Source organism: Capra hircus, chromosome 28, assembly GCF_001704415.2.
Source record: "Capra hircus breed San Clemente chromosome 28, ASM170441v1, whole genome shotgun sequence".
Lineage (NCBI taxonomy): Eukaryota > Metazoa > Chordata > Mammalia > Artiodactyla > Bovidae > Capra > Capra hircus.
The window spans coordinates 37,459,996-37,485,847 of record NC_030835.1 but is presented as its reverse complement, the minus strand read 5'-3'; the positions used below and the strand labels follow the sequence as shown (position 1 = coordinate 37,485,847).

The window sequence follows — 25,852 nt, the reverse complement described above, 5'->3', positions numbered from 1 at the left end:
GCCAGACCCACCTGAGCTCAGGAGGGGTCATCAGGGGCCAGTGCCACTGAAGCCAGAAAGGGTAAGATCACCCGGGAGGGATGGAAAACTGGGGAGAATTTCCAGCAGGAGACTCGAGGAGAGGAGCAAGTTCCGGCAGAGATTCACCACCTGCCCTGAGGGCCAGCTCCCACGGCCTCTGGCTCTCACCCAACTTCAGCCCAGTCCTCAGTCCCCTAACTGATCTGCTCTCCAACCTCAGGTCCCATTTATCTGGTCCAGTCTGTGACAGTAGCTTAGAAGTCACAGCATTGTCCATTCCTGAAGCATCACCTTTATTTCAGTAACTTGGGAGATTTTTCTTTGCAAAATTATAAAGCCAAAAGCACACCAGAAGTCTCATTTTACAAAAGGTATAAGGGACTTCCCCAGTGGTCCAGTGGTTGGAAATTCACCTGCCCAATGCAGGGGACACGGGTTTGATCCCTGGACCCTTGCTCCAAAACAAGTTGTGGCAATGAAGAGAGAGTCATCACGACGAGAAGTCACCGCCCCACAGAGAAGAGCAGCTCCCGCTCACCCCAACTAGACCAGTAGAGCCAAAGATAAAGACAAATAAAAATTCTTCAAAAGATGGAAGATTTCAACGATGCGTCATGTTTTTAACTTCTCAGACTCCGTTCTCACTAGAAATGGACGTGCATTCTACGTGCAACTTGAGTTATATAGTGACCATTTTGTCTCTCATCTTTAAAAACATCAACAAAAATATCCCTAATGCCTTCATCCTATCAAATAGGTAAGGTAGCCAAGTACAGCGCAAGTTACCCTTCTTAATTCAAGTCGAAAATCTTACAGTCAACTAACCTTCAACAAAAGTGCAAGAATACACAATGAGAAGTCTCTTTAATAAAGGGTGTTAGGAAAACCGGATATTCACATATAAAAGAATGCAATCACATCCTTACCTTACACCAGATGCAAAAACTAACACAAAAGGGATTAAGGACTTACATATACACCTGAAACTATAAAACTCCTAGAAGTAAATTAGGGGAGAAGATTCCTGACATCAGTCTTGGTAATTTTTTGACTCCAAATGTACCAACACAATAAAAAATAAACAAGTGGGACTACATCAAACCAAAAAGCTTCTGCTTTTTTTTTTTCTTTTGCATAGCAAAGGAAACTTAAAATGAAAAGGCAACTAATGGTTAACCCCCCCAAAATATAAGGAATTCATACAATTTAAGCAAAATAATAATCCAATTTAAAAATGGGCAAACAGCTTAGACAGACACTTTGTCCAAAGACAGTCAAATGACCAACAAGTATGTGAAAAACTGCTCAACATCACTAGTCATCTGGGAAAGTCATCAAAGTCCCAGTGAGTATCACACCTTTCATTAAGCTATGCTGGTGAGGGTGTGGATAAAGTGGACCCCAAGCACTGTTGGTGGGAATGTCATCAAGCTATGCTGGTGAGGGTGTGGAGAAAGGGGACCCCATGCACTGCTCGTGGGAATATCATCAAGCTATGCTGGTGAGGGTGTGGAGAAAGGGGACCCCATGCACTGCTCGTGGGAATATCATCAAGCTATGCTGGTGAGGGTGTGGAGAAAGGGGACCCCATGCACTGCTCGTGGGAATGTCATCAAGCTATGCTGGTGAGGGTGTGGAGAAAGGGGACCCCATGCACTGCTCATGGGAATGTAAACTGGTGCAGCCATACAGAAACCAGAGCCCCACCAGCTACACACCCAGAGGAGATGAAACTGCATCTCAAAATGGCACCTACATCCGCATGTTCACTGCCACATTATCCATACGACTCGAGATACAGAAATAACCTGTCAGTGGATGAATGGATCAATGTGATACACACCCACATACAATCAGTCACCTTTATAAAAGGAAAGTCTGCCATTCCCAACAACATAGATGAACTGGGAACATTATGCCAACAGAAGAAAGCCAGACACAGAAAGACATGCATGATCTCACTTAATTTCACAGTGGCCACACACAACAGATGTCACACTGTACATATATTTAATCCGAAATACACATACAATTTTAATTTGTAAATCATATCTCAATTAGGACGGGGGGGGCGGGGGAAATCCCTCAATCTTCCACTTACCGTGCAAAACTCGGCATACCTTGTAAACCGGTGAGGATTCATTCGTAAATTCATTCATTCTAGAGCTCAGAAAGGGCTTCCCAGGTGGCGTTAGTGGTAAAGAATCCGCTTGCCAATGCAGGAGACCGAGGTTTAATCCCTGGGTTGGGAAGATCCACTGGAGAAGGAAATGGCAACCCACTCCCATTTTTTTTGCCTGGAAAACCCCATGGACAGAGGAGCCTACGGTTGCAAGAGTCAGACACGACTGAGTGACTAAAGCACCACCACCAGAAATCAGCAAGTGTGACTGTCACCACACACATCTGCAGCTGCCAGAGCCCAGGGCTCCAGCCTCTTCTTTGTCAAAATCAAACAGGCACAGTGAGAAGCAGAGATGGCAGGAGCTGTCCAGGTGTGGTGATTCAGGTTCTAATCCTAAATCTCCCTGCTGCTGCTGCTGCTGCTAAGTCGCTTCAGTCGTGTCCGACTCTGTGCGACCCCAGAGACAGCCCACCAGGCTCCCCCGTCCCTGGGATTCTCCAGGCAAGAACACTGGAGTGGGTTGCCATTGCCTTCTCCAATGCGTGAAAAGTGAAAACTGAAAGTGAAGTCACTCAGTCATCTCCAACTCTTAGCGACCCCATGGACTGCAGCCCACCAGGCTCCTCCATCCATGGGATTTTCCAGGCAAGAGTACTGGAGTGGGGTGCCATAGGGTCCTAATTCATACAGGGAACTGCAAAGGAAGCCTTTGCAAACCACTGCAGCGCTCCACAGGAATGGGATATGGATCACACTGTTCTGTAAGAAATTTCCTGATGGTCTGGTGAGGACTCCATGCTTTCACTGCAGAGGGCCCAGGTGTGACCCCTGGTAGGGGAACTAAGATCCCACAAGGCTCATTCCATGTCTCCCCCACACCCCAAAGAAAGAAAGAAAAATGGTCTATAAAAGAATCAGTCTCTGCTGACAACTACAAAGTTATCCTCTTCAAACAGTAAGTAGGGAGAGCAACTCTGTGTGACGTGAACACCACACGGAGGAGGTCAGAGTAGCGCGTTCAGCCTCTGTGGGGACCAGGGCTGTGTCAACTCGGGGTACTGAGACGTGCTCTGATTTTAAAACTTCAAAGGTGCCTGCTCAACCAAGGGAAAAACGGACAGGCCAGCGCCGTATGTCTACTTTCTGATGGGATGGAAGGCAGGGTCCGTGGGGTGTGCGGACTCGTGTGGAGCTCCAGCGGGACCTCACTGCTGTCCCTGAGTGTGCAGACCATCAGGCACCGGCCGTTTCTCACATCCAGCCCCAGGTCAGCCACGGCCTCTCTGCCCTTTCCCCTACTTCTCTCCCCACCTCTAGCTTGTCAGTGTTACATCAAAGTACTTGACTCCCTTATCAGTTATTAGCAGAAATTAAACCAGGATTTACTACCTCAAAAATTGTATGGTACAATTCATTACATAAACATAACTTAGTTAATATAATTATTTAAACATTATATGTATAATGTTCCAGACAACCTGAATCTACAAAGGGGGGAAAATCCATCTGATTCACTCAAAGATATAAATGTGGAGTAAAAACTTAAAAATGCACAACTGAAATGTTTAGAGGATGTAATTTCTGCTTAGTTGAATTTATTTCCCTCCAAAAATTCCTAAAATACATCTAGTGGCCTGGCCTACCTTGAACGTAGTCTGATAATTGATGGCCTGTACAGGGGGCTCCCATCACGTTCCACTACAGCGGGCAGGTTTAAGCACGTATCTCATTTTTAGAGTGCTACAGGACATCGTCTGTGACCTTAACACAGCTCAAGTTCTTCTCTGTGACCATTTCCTATTCACATTTTCCACCTCACCACTGAGCATCACTGTCTGTATCATACTCATGACTCCGACACCAGCAATATCACCAAAACCAGGGAACTTGCTAGAAATGCTGATGGATATGTGTTCCTGCCCAGCAATTTGCTGTTAACAAGGCTTCCATGTGATTCTGATACATCTCAAGTTGGGAAAACATTATTACTGCCTAATCCTCACCAGCTGACATGAAAGCAGGGAGGGGTTCTAGCCTGGATCTGTGAATGCTCTGAAGCTGAACGCAGATGTCACCTGGGGAGAAGCTGCACAGCTGTCAACTGTCTCAAAGCAGTGGTGACCAAGAAACTTCATTCTGCTCTGAATCACCAAACTCAGCAGAATTCACTTCTGCAAATATACGCCAAGCCAAGATATTCTCCAAGCCTTAATACCACTTAAGAGCACTTAAACAGTTGAGGCACAAGCAATAATAAAAACTCCATTTTTTGTTACAAAAAAAATTTTTTTTGTATGGTAGACCAATTTTCTCAAAAATCTCTTGCAGTAAAATTAACACACACTCTGGTCTACAGGCTAATTCAACAAGGTCAGAAAGGCAGATAAATGATAAACTCCTGAACTTAACTGAGGAGTAAAAGGATTCAAATGTTTACTGACTGTCTACCACACACATGGAGCCAGGTCTCACACACTATGTGAGACGTGAACCTAAGCTCTGTCTGTCTGATAACAGAACAGCACTGATCCCACCAGGGAAGCCCCCGTTCTAAACGCTCTTCAAGTACAAACTGTGGAGACAACGGTGGAGAACCCGAGCATATCTTCTCGCATGAGTACGCCAAAGTCACAACTGCTGATCTGTCAATTCAAAAGGCTGGAATCTGCAAAAAGATACTCTCCAGTCAAAGACATGATAAGCCCCATACCAGGCTCCCCAGACCCGGGGCCCAGCATTAGGAGGAAACCCCGCAGCATTTGGCTTTGAAGGCCAGTAGGGCTGGGTCACAGGAAGGACTGAGGAAAAATGACATTTCACTCCAGGAGGGTGCACACAGGGTCCAGCACGGGACAAAAGTGGCAACCCCACAGAAGACTGGGTCAGACCTACCTGCTGCTCTTCAAGGGTCCCCTAGGCAGGTGGGCAGAGCTGTGGCTCTCCAGGGTCATATAAGCTGGTGGCAGACGCAGCTGGGACCTATGTTAACTCCAGTTGGCAGCAGACATTTTTTCCATCTTGGCTGTGAGACCTGGCCCCACTCGACAGCCTGCAGGCTCCTATGCTGGGACTCACAGGCCAAACAACCCACAGGGTGGGAACAGAGCCCCACACCACCTTTAGACGTGTCCCTGTCCACTAGAGGGCCAAGACCAAGCTCAACCCACGAGTGGGCGTGGACCAGTGCCTCCCACCAGGAAGCCTGAAACAGACCTCTAGCCCAGCCTTGCCCACCAAGGGGCAAACACCAGAAGCAAGGAAAATGGCAATCACAGATCACAGAACCTACCCAGGTCCTTGGCCCCTGGGTGACAAGAGGGAAACGTACTGCTGGGACACAGAACATCTACAGAGGGCCACTTCTTCAAGAAACGTTTAACTACGCTACTACACAGATTAAAAATACAAATAGAAACTTAAAAATGAGATGGCCACACAGTAGATTCCAGATGAAGGAACAAGATAAAATCCCCAAAGAACTTCATGAAGTGGAGGTGGTCAGTGGCCAACCTACCAGAAAGTGTTCAGAGTAATGGCTGTAATCCATGAACTCGGGAAACGGATGCACAGTGAGATTTCAAGTTTTCAGCAAAGAGAAAATATACAGAGCAACCAAATAAGAGTTGAAGACTCTCAGCACAAACTGTGAAACCAAACAGCACATCTTTGTCCAAGGAAGCATGCCAACGTGCACTAACATTTTCATTTCCAAAGATGTAAGTGCAACTTTAACAAATGACAACATCCAAGCTATTCCACTTGACTTAAATCTTGGGTTGAGCCCCATTTAGCCAGCAACCCCACCATTGCCTGGTTCCATCACTATGTGAGTGTTCAGTAATTATGTGTCTAGAAGGAAAAAAAGTTTTCGTACCAGCAGTAATTTTTAACACAATATAGCTATAGTAATATTGCTATAGTTTTCAAAAGTGGTATCTAATTTTTCATGGCAAACAGAAGGGGTAAAAGTGGTGAGTGACTCAATTTCTTGGGCTTCATAATCACCACGGACAGTGACTGCAGCCATGAAATTAAAAGACACTTGGTGTCTGTGGAAGGAAAACTATGCAAACCTAGACAGCGTATTAAAAAGCAGAGATATCACTTTGCCAACAAAGGCCTGTTTTCCCCAGTAGTCATGTACAGATGTGAGAACTGGACCATGAAGAAGGCTGAGCACCAAAGAACTGATACTTTTGAATTGTGGTGCTGGAGAAGACTCTTCAGAGTCCACTGGACTGCAGGGAGTTCAAACCAATCAGTCCTAGAGGAAATCAGCCCTGAATATGCATTTGTAGGACCAATGCTGAATGAAGCTGAAGTTCCAGTACTTTGGCCATCTGATGCGAAGAGCTGACTACTGGAAAAGACCCTGATGCTGGGAAAGACTGAAGGCAAAAGGAGAATGGGGAGGCAGAGGATGAGACGGTTAGATAGCATCACTGACTCAACGGACGTGAGTTTGCGCAAACTCCGGGAGATAGTGAAAGACAGGGAAGTCTGGCATGCTGTAGTCCATGGAGTCGCAAACAGTCGGACACAACTTAGTGACTGAACAATTTTTAAAGCACCGAAACTGTCATTCAAGTAATATGTACTGGGCAAAATCAGCTCTACTATAAGCACTTCACTGCCTCTTCAGTAAGCATTAAAGCAAAGCGATTATTTTCCATAAAGCCAAGTGACACCCAGCTTGGACTGCATTAGAGTTCACGAGGGCACATAGTAAGCATCCCCTCCTAAAATAAAACCTAGGCCGACCCCTCCTCCTCTCTTGGCCAGCTGTCTGCCCCTTGCTCTTTCCTCGCCTGTAATCCCCGACTGTCCCAGTCCGTCCCCATTTGGCAAACGCAGGAACGAAGACTGCTTCCTAGTTGCATGGCCAGTCACGGACTGGGCACCAGTGCACTACTTTGGATTTGGGATCCTACTAGGAAAATGAACTGATCAACATGACTGTGGTGTTCGCCTCATCCCACCTCACCCGCTAAAGAGCCTGCAGGGCTGTCACTGGAAAAAAGCACACTGTTTAAGGGCTCAGGATCACAAACCTGAAAGGTTCCTGAGGAAGAGTTACCAGCAAGTGTGAGTGGCCTAGTCTGATGTTCTTATTGTACAGATGAGAATACTGGAGTCCAGAGATGTAACATGGCCTTGCCCAAGGCTAGGTGATTATCCAGAGGCGGAAACTTAAACCATCCTCCAAACTCTTCCCACTACATCACAACCACCACAAAACCCTATTAAGAAAATATGTACATAGAAAAGGTCTCTCCACAGACTTTCACACAGAATAAAGGCAATCTGTACAATGAGAAATGCCACTCAACAGACACCGCTAAGTACCAAGGATCTTTATTCTTAGGTCTGGTATTTAATCTGTGGCTGCAGATAGTATGTCACTATTTAGAGAATAAAAGGTCCCATTATCTTCATTCAAGTCTTCAGCCACAAAGTTACACCTTATTCTCGTACAAGATAAGGGTTGGTAGGGGACTAAACAGGTACACTCAGGATAAAAGCAAAAGGGAACACACACTTTTACAAGCATATCGTCCCAGTTACCGTGAAGGTTACGTTTCAGGTTAATTTACCAAAGTAGTGACAGAACCATGATTTCAGTGAAAATCAACACGTTATACCTTTAAAAAAAACAATTCAGGAATACTAAGTCAGGCAAGCATGCAAAATTTAGAGTATAAAAAAATGCAAGGGCTGGCTGCCCAAACAGGTATTTCCCTCAGAAAGAGGGATTTGAAAATGCTGCACAGAACCAAAGGAATTAGAAGCTGAATTAGCAGACCCATTTCCTCAGTCTATATATGAGGCGAGTGGGCAGACATTAACTGGTAAAGCTTACTCAGCCAGGTGAAGAATGTATAGCATCTAATTCCTGGTGCAATCCGCAACTACATGTATCTAAAATACAAGGAGATAAATATCCAGAATACATCAAACCCACTGATTTAAAGAAAACATTTCAAGGGAGGGGGTGAAGTTGTTATTATAGCATAGCAGCACATTACACATATTTAAGAGATTAAATGGAAAGAAATAATCTCTTATTTTAATGCTCAGTTTTGATCAACACAAGTTTAGAAGCCAACTTTCTGATGTAGAGCAAAACAAGTATATTCTTTAGTTTTCTTCTACATTTTTTGGGGCCTTTCAAAACCGAGCACTGGGTATTTTTAATGTAATGGGATGTTATATGTACATTCTAATTACACATTTTAGGAATAAACAAAATGCATATTTCAGTAATTCATAGTGTATTTATAAAAAGAAAAGCTCTCTATCAAAATACACTTTTCACTGGGAAAAATAAATAAAACAGACAAATGGATCTACACAAAGTAAAAATTAACTTTGGTAGACGTCACTGTGGAGGACAGTCCATAACAAGCTTATCTGCCCTTACTCCCCCAGAGCCGATCATCTTCTGAGTTAAGATTTTAGAAATACGTTTTAATTGAGATCATTATGTTGACATTTGTTTCTCATTCCACATCATCTTCAGCCAAGCTCTGAGCACTTACAATTCTCTGAAAGAGAAAATATTTATAAATACTTATAAATTTTAAAAACTGTAAGCATTTAATCAGGATTCTAAGTTCAACATAAAATGCTTTTCTGATCTCTGATTCTAATCTCCCTGAAGTTTATTCATATTGAAATGTTAATATTTAATACTTCATACACCATTTTTAAGAAAATAATCTGTCAGCCCCACCTCAAAATTCAAGTCAGTAAAATAAAGGAAGCGTAACATTATATTGTGTTATGTTAGTCAACTTTTAAACTAAAATCAAAAAGAATTTAAGATCTCTATTCACTCCCATATGAACTAAAAATAATGATTAGTGTTTTAGTGACCACTCTATCCTCCAAACATTTCCTTATTGGCCTGTAAATGGTCTGTCATTATACAAAGAAGGAATACAGTATTCCGAAATATCAGCATTTTGAAAATATTTCCACATAACATGGCACAAGTGAACAAAGTAAAAAAGGCCATTCTTGCTGAGGAATTCAAGCTTCATCCTGAAATCATCCATATTTCAAAAGTCATCATCCTCAGGTCAATTTTCCAAAAGCACTACGCTATGCTCTCTTTCAAAAGGTGAGTAATATTAGAGGATTTTGACAAGAGACTGGGAACCACAATCATTAGGATCAAAAAATAAAATAAGAAGGATCAAAATCCAGCTTCTTGCTCTTTCAATTCTTTCCTTTACATCTTTGGGAACTTTTTCTTCTCAGTCTTTTTCCAATCCAGATGAGTAAAAGCTCAGTTTAAAGAATTAACCGGTCATTTTTATTAATTTTCAATTATATCAACCATGAAAATTCATTTAATAGACATAATATTCCAAAAAGTAGATTCATTTGGGGCTCCTGAGTATTTAAAATGAATGGGATGCATTTTAATCAACTTGTAAGTTATGCTTAACCTACTGTATCAATGAGGATGTATCCAACAGCTCCAAACTCAAAGCCCAACTCAGCATTAGCAGAGACACTGAGGCCTTCAGATACGTGAGGTCTGAGGGAGCCACAGGCCTTCAAGGGTCTGATTCCTAGGCTGTGCCATCGTGGCTCCTTTGTCCTCTGCCACGTAACCAAGAGGTCTCGCAAAAGAGGTGGCAGAAAGCTAGGTTTAGAAGCTCTCTCAGCTGGGAGTGATCTCAATTTGGGGATCTGAACACCAAGGCCTGAGATTTAGCACTAGAGAGACTTACTTCCAGTCACGCTCCTGGGCATGATCACCAGGTTCTCTGCCCCTTCGTTGGGGTGTGTTTCTATTGGTCAAGGACTGGCGTCTCTAGCACTATTCTCACTATACGGAGGAGTCTCACGTCACTTAAATGCCGAACTCTCAGACTCTACTCACTCCCGTACAGTCCAGACCTTTACCTGACTAATTGTCGGGAGCTTAGTCAAAAGCATCTGGAACACTGGTGGTGGGAGAGTTTGCTGCAACACTTGCAGTAACTGCTGCGGCTGTCCACACACAGCAATTGCATTCGTCAGATGGTCCACGCCCTTCTCATATTCACCTGCAAGATTTACAGAAAAATACCGTGTGACTGGAAAAGCCTTTGCCTTTGTCCAAAATTCAACCCTGAGGTCTTCACTGTATCTCCAAATGATAATGACCGAAAACATCACGCAGGTAAAAGTCTAGAAAATATAGTACACTCGTATAACTAAGAAGCCACCAACAGGAATAAGTCAGATTATATGTATGAAGGGACTCCAGTAACACTTCCAAAGGGGGGGAAATTAAGGTAGAGAAATGTCTAAGTTTATTACTAGTTATATACTGAGTATTTCTCAAAGGTTACTTAAGAAGTTGCTAACAACGAAACATTTTTTTACGAGAAGAGAGAACTGGAAGACTGGAGGACTGAGGTGGACAGGCCCACTTTCACTTGAAACCCCTCACACTATGTGAATATCACCACACGCAAGTAGACACCTACAGGCCTTTAATCTCTGCTGAACCTAGTCGTCACCGGCAGTTATCCTCTCTGCCTAAGAATCCTGTAGATCCAGGATACACTTATACAATGACACAACCTCAAGAGTGGTCAACCTGTCATCTTGAGCTTCCTTCACATGGAATGTTGCTACAACCTTCATAAAACTTGCTGACTGAATGGCCAGATCTCAAGTCTGAGAAACAGCTTAGAAAGCAGCATATAATCCACTTAGGACATAGCAGAGCAAGATCAAACCAAGTGTCACAAGATGGAAGTCACCATCCACTCCTCTGCTGGGCAGAACGCTCTCCCTTTCCTCAATGCCTAGGCCTTCTCTCTCAGGAAATTCAAGGTGCAGCCTGAAGGAGACCTGAAAATGTTTCCCTGGTGTATCTCATGTTCTCCCGCACTTGTTATACAGTTTCACTGATTCTCTTATTCAATGAGTGGTGATCTTTCTAGGCTTGCTAAGCAATTTAATGTAGGGACTGGACCATTTGTAACTCTTTAGGTGAAAATGAACAAATTCTGTCAAAAAATTATTTCTTAGGATTCTGGGTTGGTAAATGTATCAAAGACGAGAAGGGTGGCACCTCCAGAGAAGGCATGCAAGTTCTCCACCCCCTAACCCTGTTGCATCTCCTACCGCTGGTTACTCCTGAATAGTATTATTTATAATAAACCAATAAACACAAAGGTTTTCCAACCCTGAGTACAAATGGGACCAAATAAGGGACTGGTAATTGAGGAACTGCCTGCTGCGTAACATTTTTATTGAAACTACTCATACTGAAGAAAGCTTTAATTCTACAAAGAAGCATTAAAAATGGAAAATGTAAGGCACAGGTCTTCCACACAGGATTGGGCCTCCATCAGGGCCACAAGGGCTCCACTGACTTGGAAATTAAGACACCACAATGGCCACTGAATCCTCAGGCCACGGAATTTACAGGCCACAGAGGAGCTCACAGTACTGTCTGAGAATATTAATTCTGATTATTAAATGGAAATAAATAGAGCTGCTACCAGAGTGGTATGTGGAGAACACAGGGGATCTTTGGCTGAGACACCTCCTAAAACTTCTAAACACACTGGAAACTGTTTGTAAGCAATCACAGCAATTTAGTGTAGAAATGAAACCATTTCCTCTCCACACTGCAGCCTTGATCCTACTCACTTATCCCGAGATACTGCTCAGTTATCACGGATGAAGACACCTGCAAGAGGGAGGCCGTGTCAAGCAATGAGACTCACTGCCTAAGCTGCTTATGCTTTCTCATGGCTTACCTTTCCCTAATTCCAACCTCAGGCTGGTTTGGTGGATTCCACCAGAATAAAGGCAGCTTAGCAGGTGAGTTACATAACTCTTGGGGTGTGCTAGGCTGAAATGTGGAATATAAGCTTCAAATAAAGAATAAAAAACGCTTCCCTATCCTTTCCTGACCCCTTCACTCCCCTCATGAGTTAACTGTTCTTGTGAATATATATCTAACAGCTCAAGTCAAAGAGAAACGGCCACAGTAAGTGATCTCTAAGATAATCAAGTAACTGGGACAGGACTACAGTATCTGAGATAAATTTCTTTACATTATGTTTATTTTGGAGGCTAGAAGGGAAATTTGATTGTCATAAACTGTTATGAGTATGAACAAATACTGACAGTGTCTTTGCATAAGTTGAAATATTACAATCTCTATCCTTAGAAATAGATATTATACATGCTTTACTTTTCTTTCAATATTAAAGTAATGAAATTACAGTCTCAAATGATCTTTATGAGGCCTTAAGTGCTTTACTCTGCCCAATGATTAAAAATCCACAAATGACCTGCATCATGTAGTTCAATAATGTCAAAATCTATTATAATACAACAGTGAGAATAAGAAAAACAACACTTGATACCATTTCTACTAAAGACAGCAACTATTTCAAAGCTACTTTTGTGATAAAAGCTATTTTGACAATAAAAATATAAATACATTTAAGAAGCTCAATTATTGAATGAATTATGGTTCTCAAATTTGAAAAATGATCATTTTAATTTCATAATAGTAATTTTTTAGAAAGAATTCTTAATTCTATTGATGGAATACACAAAGCACAAAGCCTAAATCCTAGATGAGATTTAGATCACTGTTTCTGAAAACCATATGCCATTAACTGCGTAACCTTGAACAGGTAAACTAACCTTCTCTGGGATGTAGTCTATTAGTCATTCCTTCCTACAGGTACTGGGAAAGATCTGAAGATCAGGTGAAGGAGTTGAGGAAATTATATTCCCAGATATTTCTCTCAGTTACTGCTTACATATTACAATTGGCTATATTCTTTTAAACTACTTTAAAAGCAACCTCATTTGTAAAATTACTTATTTTCCTTGCATTATTAAGTTAAATGCCTCATATTATTAAATGCCTAATTCTTGAAATATTTAGAATATCCCTTTAAAAATTTTATTGTATTGGAGTATAGCTGACTAACAATGTTGTGATCGTTCCAAGTGAACAGCGAAGGGACTCAGCCACACAAACATATGTATTCATTCCCCGCCAAACTCCCCTCCCATCCAGGCTGCCATATAACATGAGCGGAGTTCCATGCGCTATACAGTAGGTTCTTGTCAGTTATCCATTTTTAACATAGCAGTGTGTACATGCCCAACCCAAACTCCCTAATTATCTCCCATCCCAGAAATTTTAAGAGTATATTTTTAAAACATAGCCACACTGCACCAAAAAAAGCCCCTTATTACCTATCTAGTTTCCTAGTCTTTCAATGACTATTAATTACCTTGAGCTAGTAATTCTTCACCAAGCTGTATTTCTTCTAGAAAGAATTTCTGAACGGCTTCAGCATCTTTAAGGTCAGGTAACTGTTTAAAAATAGAATATTTAGTAACTGGCTGGTTTACTCCAGGGATATACACAGTACAAAAAATTATGCCATTAAAAAAACCCAGCTCATTATGAAAGCTGATAAAAAGAAATTTACTCTTCAACAACACTCAAGGATAAGAGTTTAATATCTACTTTAAAATAAATGCAAGAAAAAAATCCTTTTTGATAAAACTGGTGTTTGAACAGTTCTTAGAAAGCTGTGAATCAAACCTCAAGTAAAAAGAGAGTACAGATATATCTTTACCACAAAATATGAACTATAAAACTGATATTTTTTGATGGCCATTATCACAGATTTTTATATAACTATATTGAGGGATATATAACTGTATAATCCTGATCTATTTGTTGGGCATTTGAGCTGCTTCTGATTTGGTTTTTTTTTTTTTTTGCTATTTCAAACAAGCAGGCTTATTTAATTAACTTTGCCTTTCTGTGTTTTTGTTTTAGGCTTGTTATATATTACCAAATCAAATGATTATGCATTATCTTTGTAAAAAATGTAAACCAAGTATTTAAAAAGTCCCCTTTTATTTAAAAACCTAGACTACTAGTAGAAGTTCCTGAGTATTATCATATACACTCTCACCACAGGTGTGTACAGTTACCAGGCACCAGGCAATGCTATGCACACAGTGTAGTGTGAATACAACTATTACACGGACCAGGAAACCAAAAAATTCAGTCTCTTTAAGACAGTGGTCTGGAACCAAACCAGAAATATCTTTGAATTATACCTGTAACACATCCATTTTCTATATCCTTAGAAAGACAAGACTCCTGGAAACATAATGAATATGTTACATATTTCAGAAAGGTAGTTTGGACGTAACAGGGAAACAAAGTGACTGCCTCCCAGTTTCATCTTGCTGTGATCATATCCAGTCAGTCAGGTGTGTTAATTACTCAAATGTAACATTCATTGATCTAATATTTTCACTGCTTCAACTTGCTTTAAAAAGAACTACTACTGATCCAGTAGGTCCAAGTACTGGATATCCAGATGATGGAACTAATTTCAATTTAAAAAAAAAAAAAAAAAAAGGCTATATGCCCAGTGATTAACATTTACCTATACATAATGCTCTTTATAAAATAGATAAATAAATCTAGTCATGAAAAATAATGATGAACATAGGATCTATGAAAAGGAAAAAAATGAATAAGACTTAAGTCTACATTTACATATTACAGGTAAAAATTTGACAGGCAGTGGGAATGTGGATCAGTGGGTGTGAATAATCTTATGTAACTTTCAAAATGAGTAACGTGGTTCTTCTAAAGGAATTAGTAATAAATGTTTTGTTATTTTGGAGCAGCTAAGTGAAAAAGTTTGAACTTTTTGCTAAGTGTCTTCAGAGCCTATCATCTTACCACCCTCACTGTTCGCACAGTAAGCTGTCTGCTATGAGGCTGACAAAGGGGAAATAGGAAGGACTGAAAAATCTGCAGGGGAACAGAGCTAACAACCGTTCTAAGAAAGAAATTCTACTTTAAAACATAAAATCAGTGTCTGATACCAATTAGCTTTCTCAAAATATACTTTTGAAGTGGACTATAAAAAAAGATTATTACCTTGGAAAGCCCAGCTCTCTCCTTGGCAAGCTTTTGTTTCTTTCTTCCTGGAAGAAAGGGAATATTTTCATTTTATTATTAAAGTGGGAATCAAAAGAAGTCTGATTGCTGTGGTACTCATTCTATTTGCAAAACATGACCAACTCAGGCTTTTTTTTCTTGTGATTTGTCAGGGTCATAAAAATAGTTCAGGTCAGCGACCGGCAATGGGACATTCCTGGACAGAAGCTTTGTCCTTCCCTCTGGGGTACCAGGATCGGCAGTTTGCAACATGGAGATAATTAAGAGACTCAGCTGTTGGAAGCATCCTAAGTAGAGAAAGTCTCTCTCCCCCACCTCCACAGGACAGACACATGACCAAGAGTCAAGCCTCTGTTGTTGTGATGGAATTTTATTACTGAAATATAACTGACTCTGTCTTTACTAAATTTTGAAAACTATCTGGCATTATTAAATAAGAAAAGAATTTTAAAAACAGCATCTGAAAAAGCTTTCTTGAGAAAAAACGCACAGTATTTATGCATTTGGCAAAAATAAGTGCAAAGAAAGGCAGCACTCAAATAATTACTGCCAGTTAAAGGGAAAAAACCCTCGCCCTACAGTCTGTAGGTTGTTTTTGTTTCTGACATGAAATAGTAATAGTACAAACTCAGGAGTAAGTGGCATTGTTTAAATCAATTAGTCAACCTTTAAAATCAAATCAGTAGTAGGACACTAACAATATTTTAAGCTGCTGTTTAATTGCATGGGCCTCCCTGGTAGTTCAGCTGGTCAAGAATCCGCCTGCAATGCAGAAGATCCTGGTTCAAATCCTGGGTTGGGAAGATCCACTGGAGAAAGGAATAGGCTCCCCATTCCAGTGTTCCTGGGCTTCCCTGGTGGCTCACCTGGTAAAGAATCTGCCTGCAATGTGGGAAACCTGGGTTTGGTCCCTGGGTTGGGAAGATCCCCCAGAGAAGGGAATGGCTACCCACTCCAGTATTCTGGCCTGGAGAATTCCACGGGGTAGCAAAGAGTCAGACACAACTGAGTGACTTTCACTTTAATTGTATACTCCATGAGAAAGGGTGCTGGCACAAGGAAGCTTGGGTTTCCTTTATATCCCAGATCTTCCACTGACAAGCAGTGTGACCTTGGGCAAGTTATGGTTAACAGTATTACTATGCCTCTCTTTCTCCTTATGTAAACCTGGTTTAAGAACAATACCTGCTTCACAGAGTTGATATGAGGATTAAATTAGTTACTGTATTTTCAGTGCCTGGTTGGCACTATTGAGATATAAGCACTCAGGAGCTCAACAGCAACCAACTCCTCAGCTAAGGAGTTGTACTATGCTAAGTAGTTAAGTTAGTTTCATTAACCAGTTAAAATTACCAAAGGCACCATGTGGCTAAAAGGTAAAGCTCTAATACTTATTACTGGGTCAGCAAATAAATATCAACTCTCAAAAGATCAGACATGCTTTATTACTGTGAGAAACAAAATTCTATAAATCCAATTTTCAATGCATGAGTAGAGAGGCTGTGACCTAAGTGCACACAAATTGTTAATTTACTCTGGTCAGGGAACCTTTTCTAACTTGCATTTACAAACTAGGTTTACCACCAGTATCTCTAGCCAATTCTAGCCCTCAGATATCGTAAAGTGCTACAACTCTAAGGCCTCAGCACTTTCAAAAATATACTTATAGGTTAAAGCTGATCTTACTATTAATTTGGAGACTGCCCATTTTCCCTAACTACCTTTCTTAGGTGTTTGTCATTAGGCAACTGTGGAGAAACAGAATATATAACTTCAATTAAGGTTCAGCTCTCTTTTGGCAGAATGACACCAGACTATATTAACTAGTTATTAAAAGATCACGATACCAATGTGCTGGGAAGAACACTAGGATTGGACATGGAACACTTGACGTTAAGGATAAGCACTGGTTTTAGATTCGAGAGACACTATCCTACACTATCCTATCCTGCTTATTTATCCTCACAACAACAGGAGGACAGGTACTAATATCATCACCATGTTATCACAGAGATAATTTACCAAGATCACAACTAATGGGTGGTGGAGTGGCAATCCAAACACTCAGGAAGCAGAATTTCACTCAGACATTACTCTACACTGCAGATAAGTGAAGATATGCCCATCAGTATAAAAGGCATCTCAGAAATAAACATGGCAAGTTTGTGGAATAAACAGAGATATAAAATTTGTTACGTCAAAATTTGCAGAAAATGACAAAAGTGGTAATAGTAGAAAGAAGCCTGATTTCCAAACATACATACATACATACATATATATATATGGTTTTTTAATGGAGTGGAGAAGAATGTGTGATTGTTGCTGAATGTTTGGTAGTTACCAAATTTTAAGCTTGCTTAGCTGCTTTAAATTTACAGCAGTTAAGATTAAAATTCTCACTTTACTTTTCTAAGACAACTAACTTGTTCCATCAACTTATTTATCAAACAGTATCTCTGACAAACGGGCAGTAACAGACTGAAAAATCAAGGAGCTACTACATATTCAATCAGCAGACTGACACAGTATTTGGCTAGAAATCAGTCCAAAGTGCCTCTGCGTAAACCCAGCAAGTTAGACTAAAAAAAATACACATAAAATACAAAAAGTCCCAAATCTAAAGCAATCAATTACTTTATTTTAAAATGAATCATTTCATACAGTGCTGTAAAATGAAAAACATCTGTAGTTGGTACTTTGTAGGTTAATTATCATTTATTAATGATTATTTAGATAAAAATTATGCTGTAGGAGTTTCTGGTAATCTCACATTAACGGAAGGTTAGAAAAAAATTGAATAAATTAAGTCTTGATTTAACTTCAAACTTATTTTTAAACAGCCTAATTCTCTTTTCCTAAAAACAACACCAAAAAACCTTCAGAAACACTGATTTGAAAAACTCTGCCCTTTTATTACAGATATCAGTTAATTCAGTGGCTCAGTCCAACTCTTTGAGACCCCATAAATGGCAGCACACCAGGCTTCCCTGTCTATCACCAACTCCCAGAGCTTGCTCAAACTCATTGTCCATCCAGTTGCTGATGCCATCCAACCATCTTATCCTCTGTTCTCCCCTTCTCCTTTCGTCAGTCTTTCCCAGCATCAGGGTCTTTTCCCACGTGTCAGTTCTTCACACCAGGTGGCCCAAGTATTGGAGCTGCAGCTTCAGCATCAGTCCTTCCAATGAAGGTAGGATGTATAAGCCCCACCACAGAGCCACTGAGCAGACAACCCACAAACTGGAGAACAATTATAGCAAAGAAGCTCTTGCACTGTTCTGAAAGTTCTATAGTCCACAACAGATTTCCCAATGTGGAGATCCTGCAAAGGAACTGAGAACCCCCAGGGAATTTGACTTTGGAGGCCAGTGGGATTTGATTATAGAACTTCCACACCACTGGGGAAACAGACTCTTGGAAGGCACAAACAAAGGTCCTTGTGCTCACCAGGACCCAGGAGAAAGGAGCAGTGACCCCACAAGAGACTGAGCCAGACTTGCCCGTGAGTGTCCAGGAGTCTCCCATGGAGGCGTGGCCAGAGTACTGAATACAAGGGTTCAGGCATAAGTCCTTTTGGAGGTCGTCATTATCCCTACCATAGGTCAAACTACCTGGAGGGAACACAGCCCCACCCATCAACAGAAAATTGGATTAAAGATTTACTGAATCAGACCCAGATTCCCCCCAGTTAGTCTCTCTCATCAGGAAGCTTCCAGAAGCCTTTTATCCTTATTTAGAGGGCAGACAGAATGGAAACCACAATTAGAGAAAACTAACTAAACTGATCTTGCAACAAACTGGATCACAGCCTTGTCCAACTCAATGAAACTATGAGCCATAGGGCCATGGTAAAGAGTTCTGACGAAATGTGGCCCACTGGAGAAGGGAATGGCAAACCACTTCAGTATTCTTGCCTTGAGAACCCCATGAACAGTATAACAGATATAAGTATTCTATTAGAAATTAAGCTAAGAAAATGAAAAATTAACTAAACTGAAATCAATTGCACCCCACAAATACAAAACATCCTCAAGTTCTTAGAATCAGTCAACCACACAGAAGGACTTCAAAATTACTCTGAGCATGTTTTACTTAAGAAAATACAAAATAACAATTATATTCATTAACAATTTTTCAGTTCAGTTGCTCAGTCCTGTCTGACTCTTTGCGACCCATGAATTGCAGCACTCCAGGCCTCCCTGTCCATCACCAACTCCCGGAGTCTAGTCAAACTCATGTCCATCAAGTCGGTGATGCCATCCAGCCATCTCATCCTCTGTTGTCCCCTTCTCCTCCTGCCCCCAATGCCTCCCAGCATCAGGGTCTTTTCCAATGAGTCAGCTCTTCGCATGAGGTGGCCAAAGTACTGGAGTTTCAGCTTTAGCATCAGTCCTTCCAATGAACACCCAGGGCTCTAGCATTCATTAATCACCATGTGTCAGGTACTGTACTAAACTCTACATGATAATGTTCTACAAAAAAAGAAGGAAACTAAAGCTTGGAATTTGTTGCCCAAGGTTATTTAGCTGCTAATTCAAGCCTGACACTTAAGTCATTAGGCTACTACTGAAACTAGAAAGAAATTTATGGAAGACCAAATTAAAAAAAAAACTGTGAAAATAACAGATTTCTCAATTTGTTCAAAATCACAGCTTTTATTATTTCTTCAACCAAAAATTAGTTTTCTCAAGGTTTTCAACAATAGGATTGCAGCGATTCCAAAGGAAGGGTTAATCCATTCTTTACAGAGATCTACTTCCCCACCACCACTGCCCAACTATTTCTTGGAAGCTACAGGAAAATGATAACAATTCCAAAAATTACATTTACAGCAGGAATTTCTAGGATGTTCTCCATGTCAAGAATGGTGGTGAGCACATCAAACATTTTAATCTTCACAAAACCAACAAGAGGCAATACCTGATTTGCAAGCTAAGAAAATAATTAAGACTCAGAAAACCCAAGATCATACCGCTAATCTGTGACTAACCTGGGTCAGGAAACTCAGTGTCTGAATCCAAAGCAGCATTATTTCCATTAGTTCACCTAACTATAAATAAAAAAATCACCTCTATATCCCTTTCTTCCTGAGACACAAGAGAGCCAGAATCAGGTATCACATTGCAGACGGTGTAAGAGCAGCAGTTTCCAGTAAGGTAGTCCCAGCCACGTGTGACCCAAGTACACGTGAAACGCTAATCACTTTCTCCTATTTTTCTGGGCTTTAGTAATTCACCTATACATTCTAGTTTCAGGAACTATTCTGACTGAGCAACCTAGGTAGATTACAAAATTATTTCTTGATGCAACAAATTTGCTCTTCTGTTGCTGCGAACGGAGCATACCTCCGAAATTCAAAGCACACGAAAGGTTTTGGCGACACGATTTCCTTCTTGTAAATCTCTTTTAAAAGATGTCGCAGGTATGAAATAAGACTGAGCCACAGGAAACGTGCAGCCTTTTGGACGCCCCTGCGATTTCTATAGCATTCACTCATATCTTGGAAGCCTTTACAGTGGAGCTACCAAGAGGGTTTAAGAATGCATGCAACCTTATCGTTTGAGAATGATACTAAACTGGATTTGCAGGTTCAGCCTAAGCACAAATCCGTAAAATACAAAAAAAAAAAAAAAAAAAAACCACACACAAAAAAACCCGACTTTCGAGTTCGGAAGAGGCGAAAAAAGATAAACAGCAAAAAAGAGCCACAACCCCCTAAATTATAATACAAACGAATCTGCACTTACACAGCACATGCTTAGGGAAAACAAAATGGGAAAAATCGTTCCTCCAAAATGGAGGGACGCTTTCGTTGGCACACGAGCCGGGAGCAACCCTGGAAGCGGCGCCATCACCTTTCTCTGGCGGGTGCGCTCCAGGGCCCAGACCCTGCAGCACCACGCGGCCGCCCAGCACGCGGCGGGTCGGCCGGCGGGAAGCAGGGGACGCGGGCGCCGCGGGGGGAGGGGGAGGGAGGCCCAGGGAACCGGAGACCCACTCACGTTCTCGCAGCCTGTTCTTGAAGTTGGGGTCACTCCGTCTCTTGCGGTCGAAGTAAATGCAGTAACCGATAAAAAGGGCCCCGCACACGCCGGCGGCGATGGCGCTGTTCCGGCCCACCATCTTCTCTCCACCGAGGAGCCGGGTCGGCTGCGGCGGGGCCCTAAAAGAAGCCGTTGACCGCGAAGACCCAGATCCGAGTGCGCGGCTCCGTCCCGACGCCCGCCGCCCGCCGCGAGGGACGCGGAAAGGCGGAACATGCGTCACTTCCGGCCCCCGTCGCCGAGGCCCCTGGGGATGTCCGCAGCAGTGCCTGAGGGGAGGCACCCGCGCCGCTTCTGCGCCTGCGCAGGTGCTTAAGTTCGCTACGGAGTTGAGATACTGCGCGTTAAGAGCGTTTGAGCTTGACGTGATGAGGATGGCACGTGGCCGTCGTGCGCACACTCCAGAGTGTGTGTAGCTGACTTCCTTGCTTGTGTCAAAGATGGAAGGTCACTGGTCGCAAATGCTTCATCATTTTAGGTTACACAGGCGCCCTGTAACTCTTACTTGAATTCACTTTCATTTGGTTTCAAGCTCAGTCACAATCCGTTTTGCAGCAAGGACCTTAATCTAGTGATTCGATTTCAAAAGATTGTTACGGTATAGTCTCAGGAGTGGAAGAAAATTAAATGGAGCGATTCCTGGAAAAGGATAACGGGTAAGAGACACAATGGAAAAAAATAGTAAACATTGAGTTGTCAAGTTGTCATACCCACTGAAGACATTATGTGCGTAGCTTAAATTTGAAAAGACATAGACGGGATCCTCTGAAACCTTTGGAGTGATAGGAATGTTTATTATAGACTGTAGTGTCCTGACAGTTTATGCGAAAGAGATGGTTCATCATGGGGCTGCCCAGCAAGACCTGAAAGACCAGGGTTGTGATTAGGCGGTTGGGACTTTGATCTGGGTGGTATCAGCCCTATTTCTGGGGGAAAGGAGGGGAAGGAGGCTGGAGAATAACTTCATGGAGTTCAACTTCATGACCTACATAAGTGAAGTTGCTCAGTCGTGTCCGACTCTTTGTGACCCCATGGACTGTAGCCTACCAGGTTCCACCATCTGTGGGATTTTCCAGGCAAGAATACTGGAGTGGGTGGCCATTTCCTTCTCCAGGAGATCTTCCTGACCCAGGATCGAACCCAGGTCTCCCTCACTGTGGCAGACGCTTTACCGTCTGAGCCACCAGGGAAGGTAGGTTATGACCCACACAGGGAAGCCCACTGAAGGCTCTGGACACTGAAGCATGTGCCCTTCCGAGGTTGGCAGTACTCTGTACTTAGGAATCAACGTGCCATGTGCACGGAGGGTGAGGTGTTCTGTCTTCTGGGAGGTGTTCAGGGAGGGAACAACAGAAGCTTTGAATTTGGGACTTGCCCATACCTTTCCCTTGTGCATGCCTCTTCTCTTTCCCTTTGGCTGGTTTTGGTTTGTTCTTTTTTGGCTGCACAGCAAGGCTTGTGAAATCTTAGTTCCCTGACCAAAGGTTACCACTGGACTACCAGGGCATTCCCTGGCTGCATTTTATGTATATCCTTTAGCTGTAATAAAACTGTAATCATAAGTAGAACATGTTCTTGAGTTCTGTGATTCCTTATGGTGAACCTGAGACAGGGAGTAGGAACCTCCAAATTACTAGCTGGTCGGTCAGAAGAGTGGCCTGGAGACACATCTCTCCCTGTATTTGTGACCTGTGTATTCTCATACAGCCATCTTGTCATACAGCAATACTGTCCCCATAACACAAAGTCTGGCTCAACTCTAGGGTAGATGGTGTCAAGCTGTTGCAGGGTACTTATGGAAACATTTAGCTGACATTCCTAACCTAGTCCAAGAGCTTGGGAAAGCCCTTTTGCTTGAGTGATAATGAACCTGTGCAAGTGTGCGTGCTAAGTCACTTCGGTCGTGTCTGACTTTCTGTGACCATATGAACCCTCCAGGCTCCTCTGTCTATGGGATTCTCCACGCAAAGAAAGAGTACTGGACTGAGCTGCCATGCCCTCTTCCAGAGCATCTTCCCAACCCAGGGATTGAACCTGAGTCTCTATGCCTCCTGCATTGGCAGGCAGTTTCTTTACCACTTGCGCCACCTGGGAACCTGAGATCCTATAAGACTGGAAATTTGATCAAAGGTACATGTACATTGCCTGGACTGGGGTGAGATGCGAAGGTGCATATATATCACAGCAAAGCAAATGACTGCTATCAGGGGGTTGGACACAACAGAAAAAAAGCTTTTCCTTATGTCATGCACACATACGGATTCTTCCTAGCCTCAACAGTGCACCTCTATCAGCTGACAGAGGTATGTCCTGAGCCACAGGTGGAACAGAAGACTTGTAAGGCCGCACAGATGACCTGAGGCCTAGAACTTGACCCGGGGAAATCTGAGACTATGTGTGCATTACCTTATGACACTAAGGAAAGGACACGCTGTTCTTTCTGTTGTGCATCATAGAATGCCATGTAAGTAGGAGGTCATTGCTATGAGATAAGATAAACCAAGCAACCTGTTGATACAAAGAACAGTTAGTGCAACTCCTGTGCCTCTGAATTTCTCAACCACTCGACAGTTATTCATATTTTTTTTTCACTTGTAAACCACCTAGAATCCTCAAACAGAAGCAGACTGTAAATCCCTGAGGCATGTTGCTTGTAAGTGGTATCGTTATTGGGCTGTGGACTGACCTTAGTGGATCATCACCAGTGTTGTAAACAGAATGAAAAGTATCCGAGGGCAACATGGGTAGTAAGGACTGGTATTGTCATGTGAGACTTGTGTGTCAGATAAATATACCTATGACTGTACTGATCACAGTGAGAAATTAAAGACTATCACAGATCATAGTCAAAAAAGTGGGAAACCACTGATCTAGTCCAAGCCCCTTATTTTCCCAGTCAAGATATTTAGATAAAGAGGTTGAGGTTAGTCCAAGGTCATGCATACACAGCCAGAGAACTGGGTCAAGGATCAGATGGCCCTACACCCTAGTCCAGGGGTCCTTACATGAAAACCCAAAGACCCACACTCTATGTGCCAAGCCACAACTGAGACCTGGCACAATCAAATAAATAAATATTGAAAAACAAGGTTCAAAGTGCCATAGAAGATCCTAAGCATAAAATATCCAGTCTTTGGATACATGAAAATGGAGCTCTTTTTGCTTTCTACAGAGCTACATTTTTTAAAAAAATTTTTTTAACTTTTAAAAGGTGAGAATTTATACTCTTTTTATATTAAGATATAAATTAATGACTTATACCCTGAAGAATTTATCATAAAATAATACTGCCCAGTGCACTTGTGCAAACAATAAATAATTCACTCAGAGTATTAACATTCATGTGTAATTAAGTTTACAAATGTACAAAATTTTGGGTAACAAACACTTTAAACTCATTTTCCAAACATTCAATAAGCCCATCCCCGCCCAGAGCTACATTTTAAAGACCTATTTAGGTTTTCCCTGTGCAAAGCCTAAAGACAACATTTTCAAAATAATGAGTAATAACTCACTGTCCTGCAATTCCCTTGCCCACCTGTAAGTAATCAGTTGCATGTATCACAAATGAGCCTGCCTCAGATCAGCCCCCCTGGCTCACGCCCACTCCTCCCTCCAGGACACAGCTTCAGCTTGCTAAGTCTTGTGAGCAGGGCACCAGCTGTATGTCCTAAGGGTAAATCTCAACGGAATGCAATGCTCTTCTTTCCCCCGGTTGAACTTTACACTTTGTGACATCAGTACCATACTTTTTCAGAAAATTGTTTCCAGGATTTAACTTATTTTTTGGCCACACTGTGTGGCATGTAGTCTTGGTTCCCTGAGCAGGGGTCAAAACCTGCGCCCCCCAGCATTGGAAGGTGGTCTTAACCCCAGACTGCTGGTTTTTGTTGTTTTTTTAGTCACTAAAGTCAAATCTGACTCTTCGAGACCCCGACTGTAGCACACCAGGTTCCTCTGTCCTCCACTATCTCCCAGTTTGCTCAGATTTGTGTCCAGAGTCAGTGAGGCTGTCTAACCATCTCATCCTCTGCCACCCCCTTCTCCTCTTGCCTTCTATCTTTCCCAGCATCTGAGTCTTTTCCAATGAGTCAGCTCTTCACATCAGATGGCTTCCAGTTCAGAGAGTGAAAAGTGAAAGTGTTAGTCGCTCAGTCATGTCTGACTCTGCAATCCCATGGACTGTAGCCTACCAGGCTCCTCTGCCCATGGGATTCTCCAGGCAAGAATACCAGAATGGGTAGCCATTCCCCTCTCCAGGGGATCTTCCCCACCCAGCGATCAAAACCAGGTCTCCTTACTGCAGGCAGATTCTTTAACTTGCCACCAAAGAAGTCCAACAGTTCTTGGTAAGTCCCTAAGTATGATTTTTAAAAAAACAGTTTCATTCTATTGGGTGACATTAAGTATCACAAGTATTCCTGGGAGAATATTCTTCAAATTAAAAATAGAGGTGGGACTGTCCAGTAGTTAAGAAGCCACCTGCCAATGCAGGGGACACGGGTTTGATCCCTGCTCCAGGATGATCCCACATGTGGGGCAACTAATCCCATGCGCCACAACTACTGAGTCCATGCGCCCTTTAGCCTGCGCTCCACAATCCGCTTGCTGCAACTAGAGAAAAGACCAAGACTCCGTGCAGCCAAAAATATATAAAATTTTTTTTAAAAAATTGAAAAGTAA

The 25,852-nt window shown here is 42.1% G+C and overlaps 1 protein-coding gene across 1 annotated transcript; it reads right to left on the bottom strand.

Annotated features, from left to right (window-relative positions):
• Positions 7,486-21,477, bottom strand: TOMM20 (translocase of outer mitochondrial membrane 20). The gene is made up of 5 exons (XM_018042526.1): positions 21,128-21,477; positions 15,105-15,151; positions 13,423-13,504; positions 10,064-10,206; positions 7,486-8,691 (listed from the first exon to the last, which is right to left on the bottom strand). The coding sequence occupies exons 1-5, from the start codon at positions 21,246-21,248 to the stop codon at positions 8,647-8,649; spliced, it is 438 nt and encodes a 145-aa protein (XP_017898015.1). The 5' UTR covers positions 21,249-21,477; the 3' UTR covers positions 7,486-8,646.

Bases quoted from the DNA above. Each gene is read 5' to 3' on its own strand.
- TOMM20 (XM_018042526.1), bottom strand. From the start codon at position 21,248: ATGGTGGGCCGGAACAGCGCCATCGCCGCCGGCGTGTGCGGGGCCCTT. The intron at 15,152-21,127 runs GTGAGTGGGTCT...CCTTTCTTCCAG, and splicing joins CAAGAACAGGCTGCGAGAAC to GAAGAAAGAAACAAAAGCTT. The intron at 13,505-15,104 runs GTAATAATCTTT...ATTTTTAAACAG, and splicing joins AGAGAGCTGGGCTTTCCAAG to TTACCTGACCTTAAAGATGC.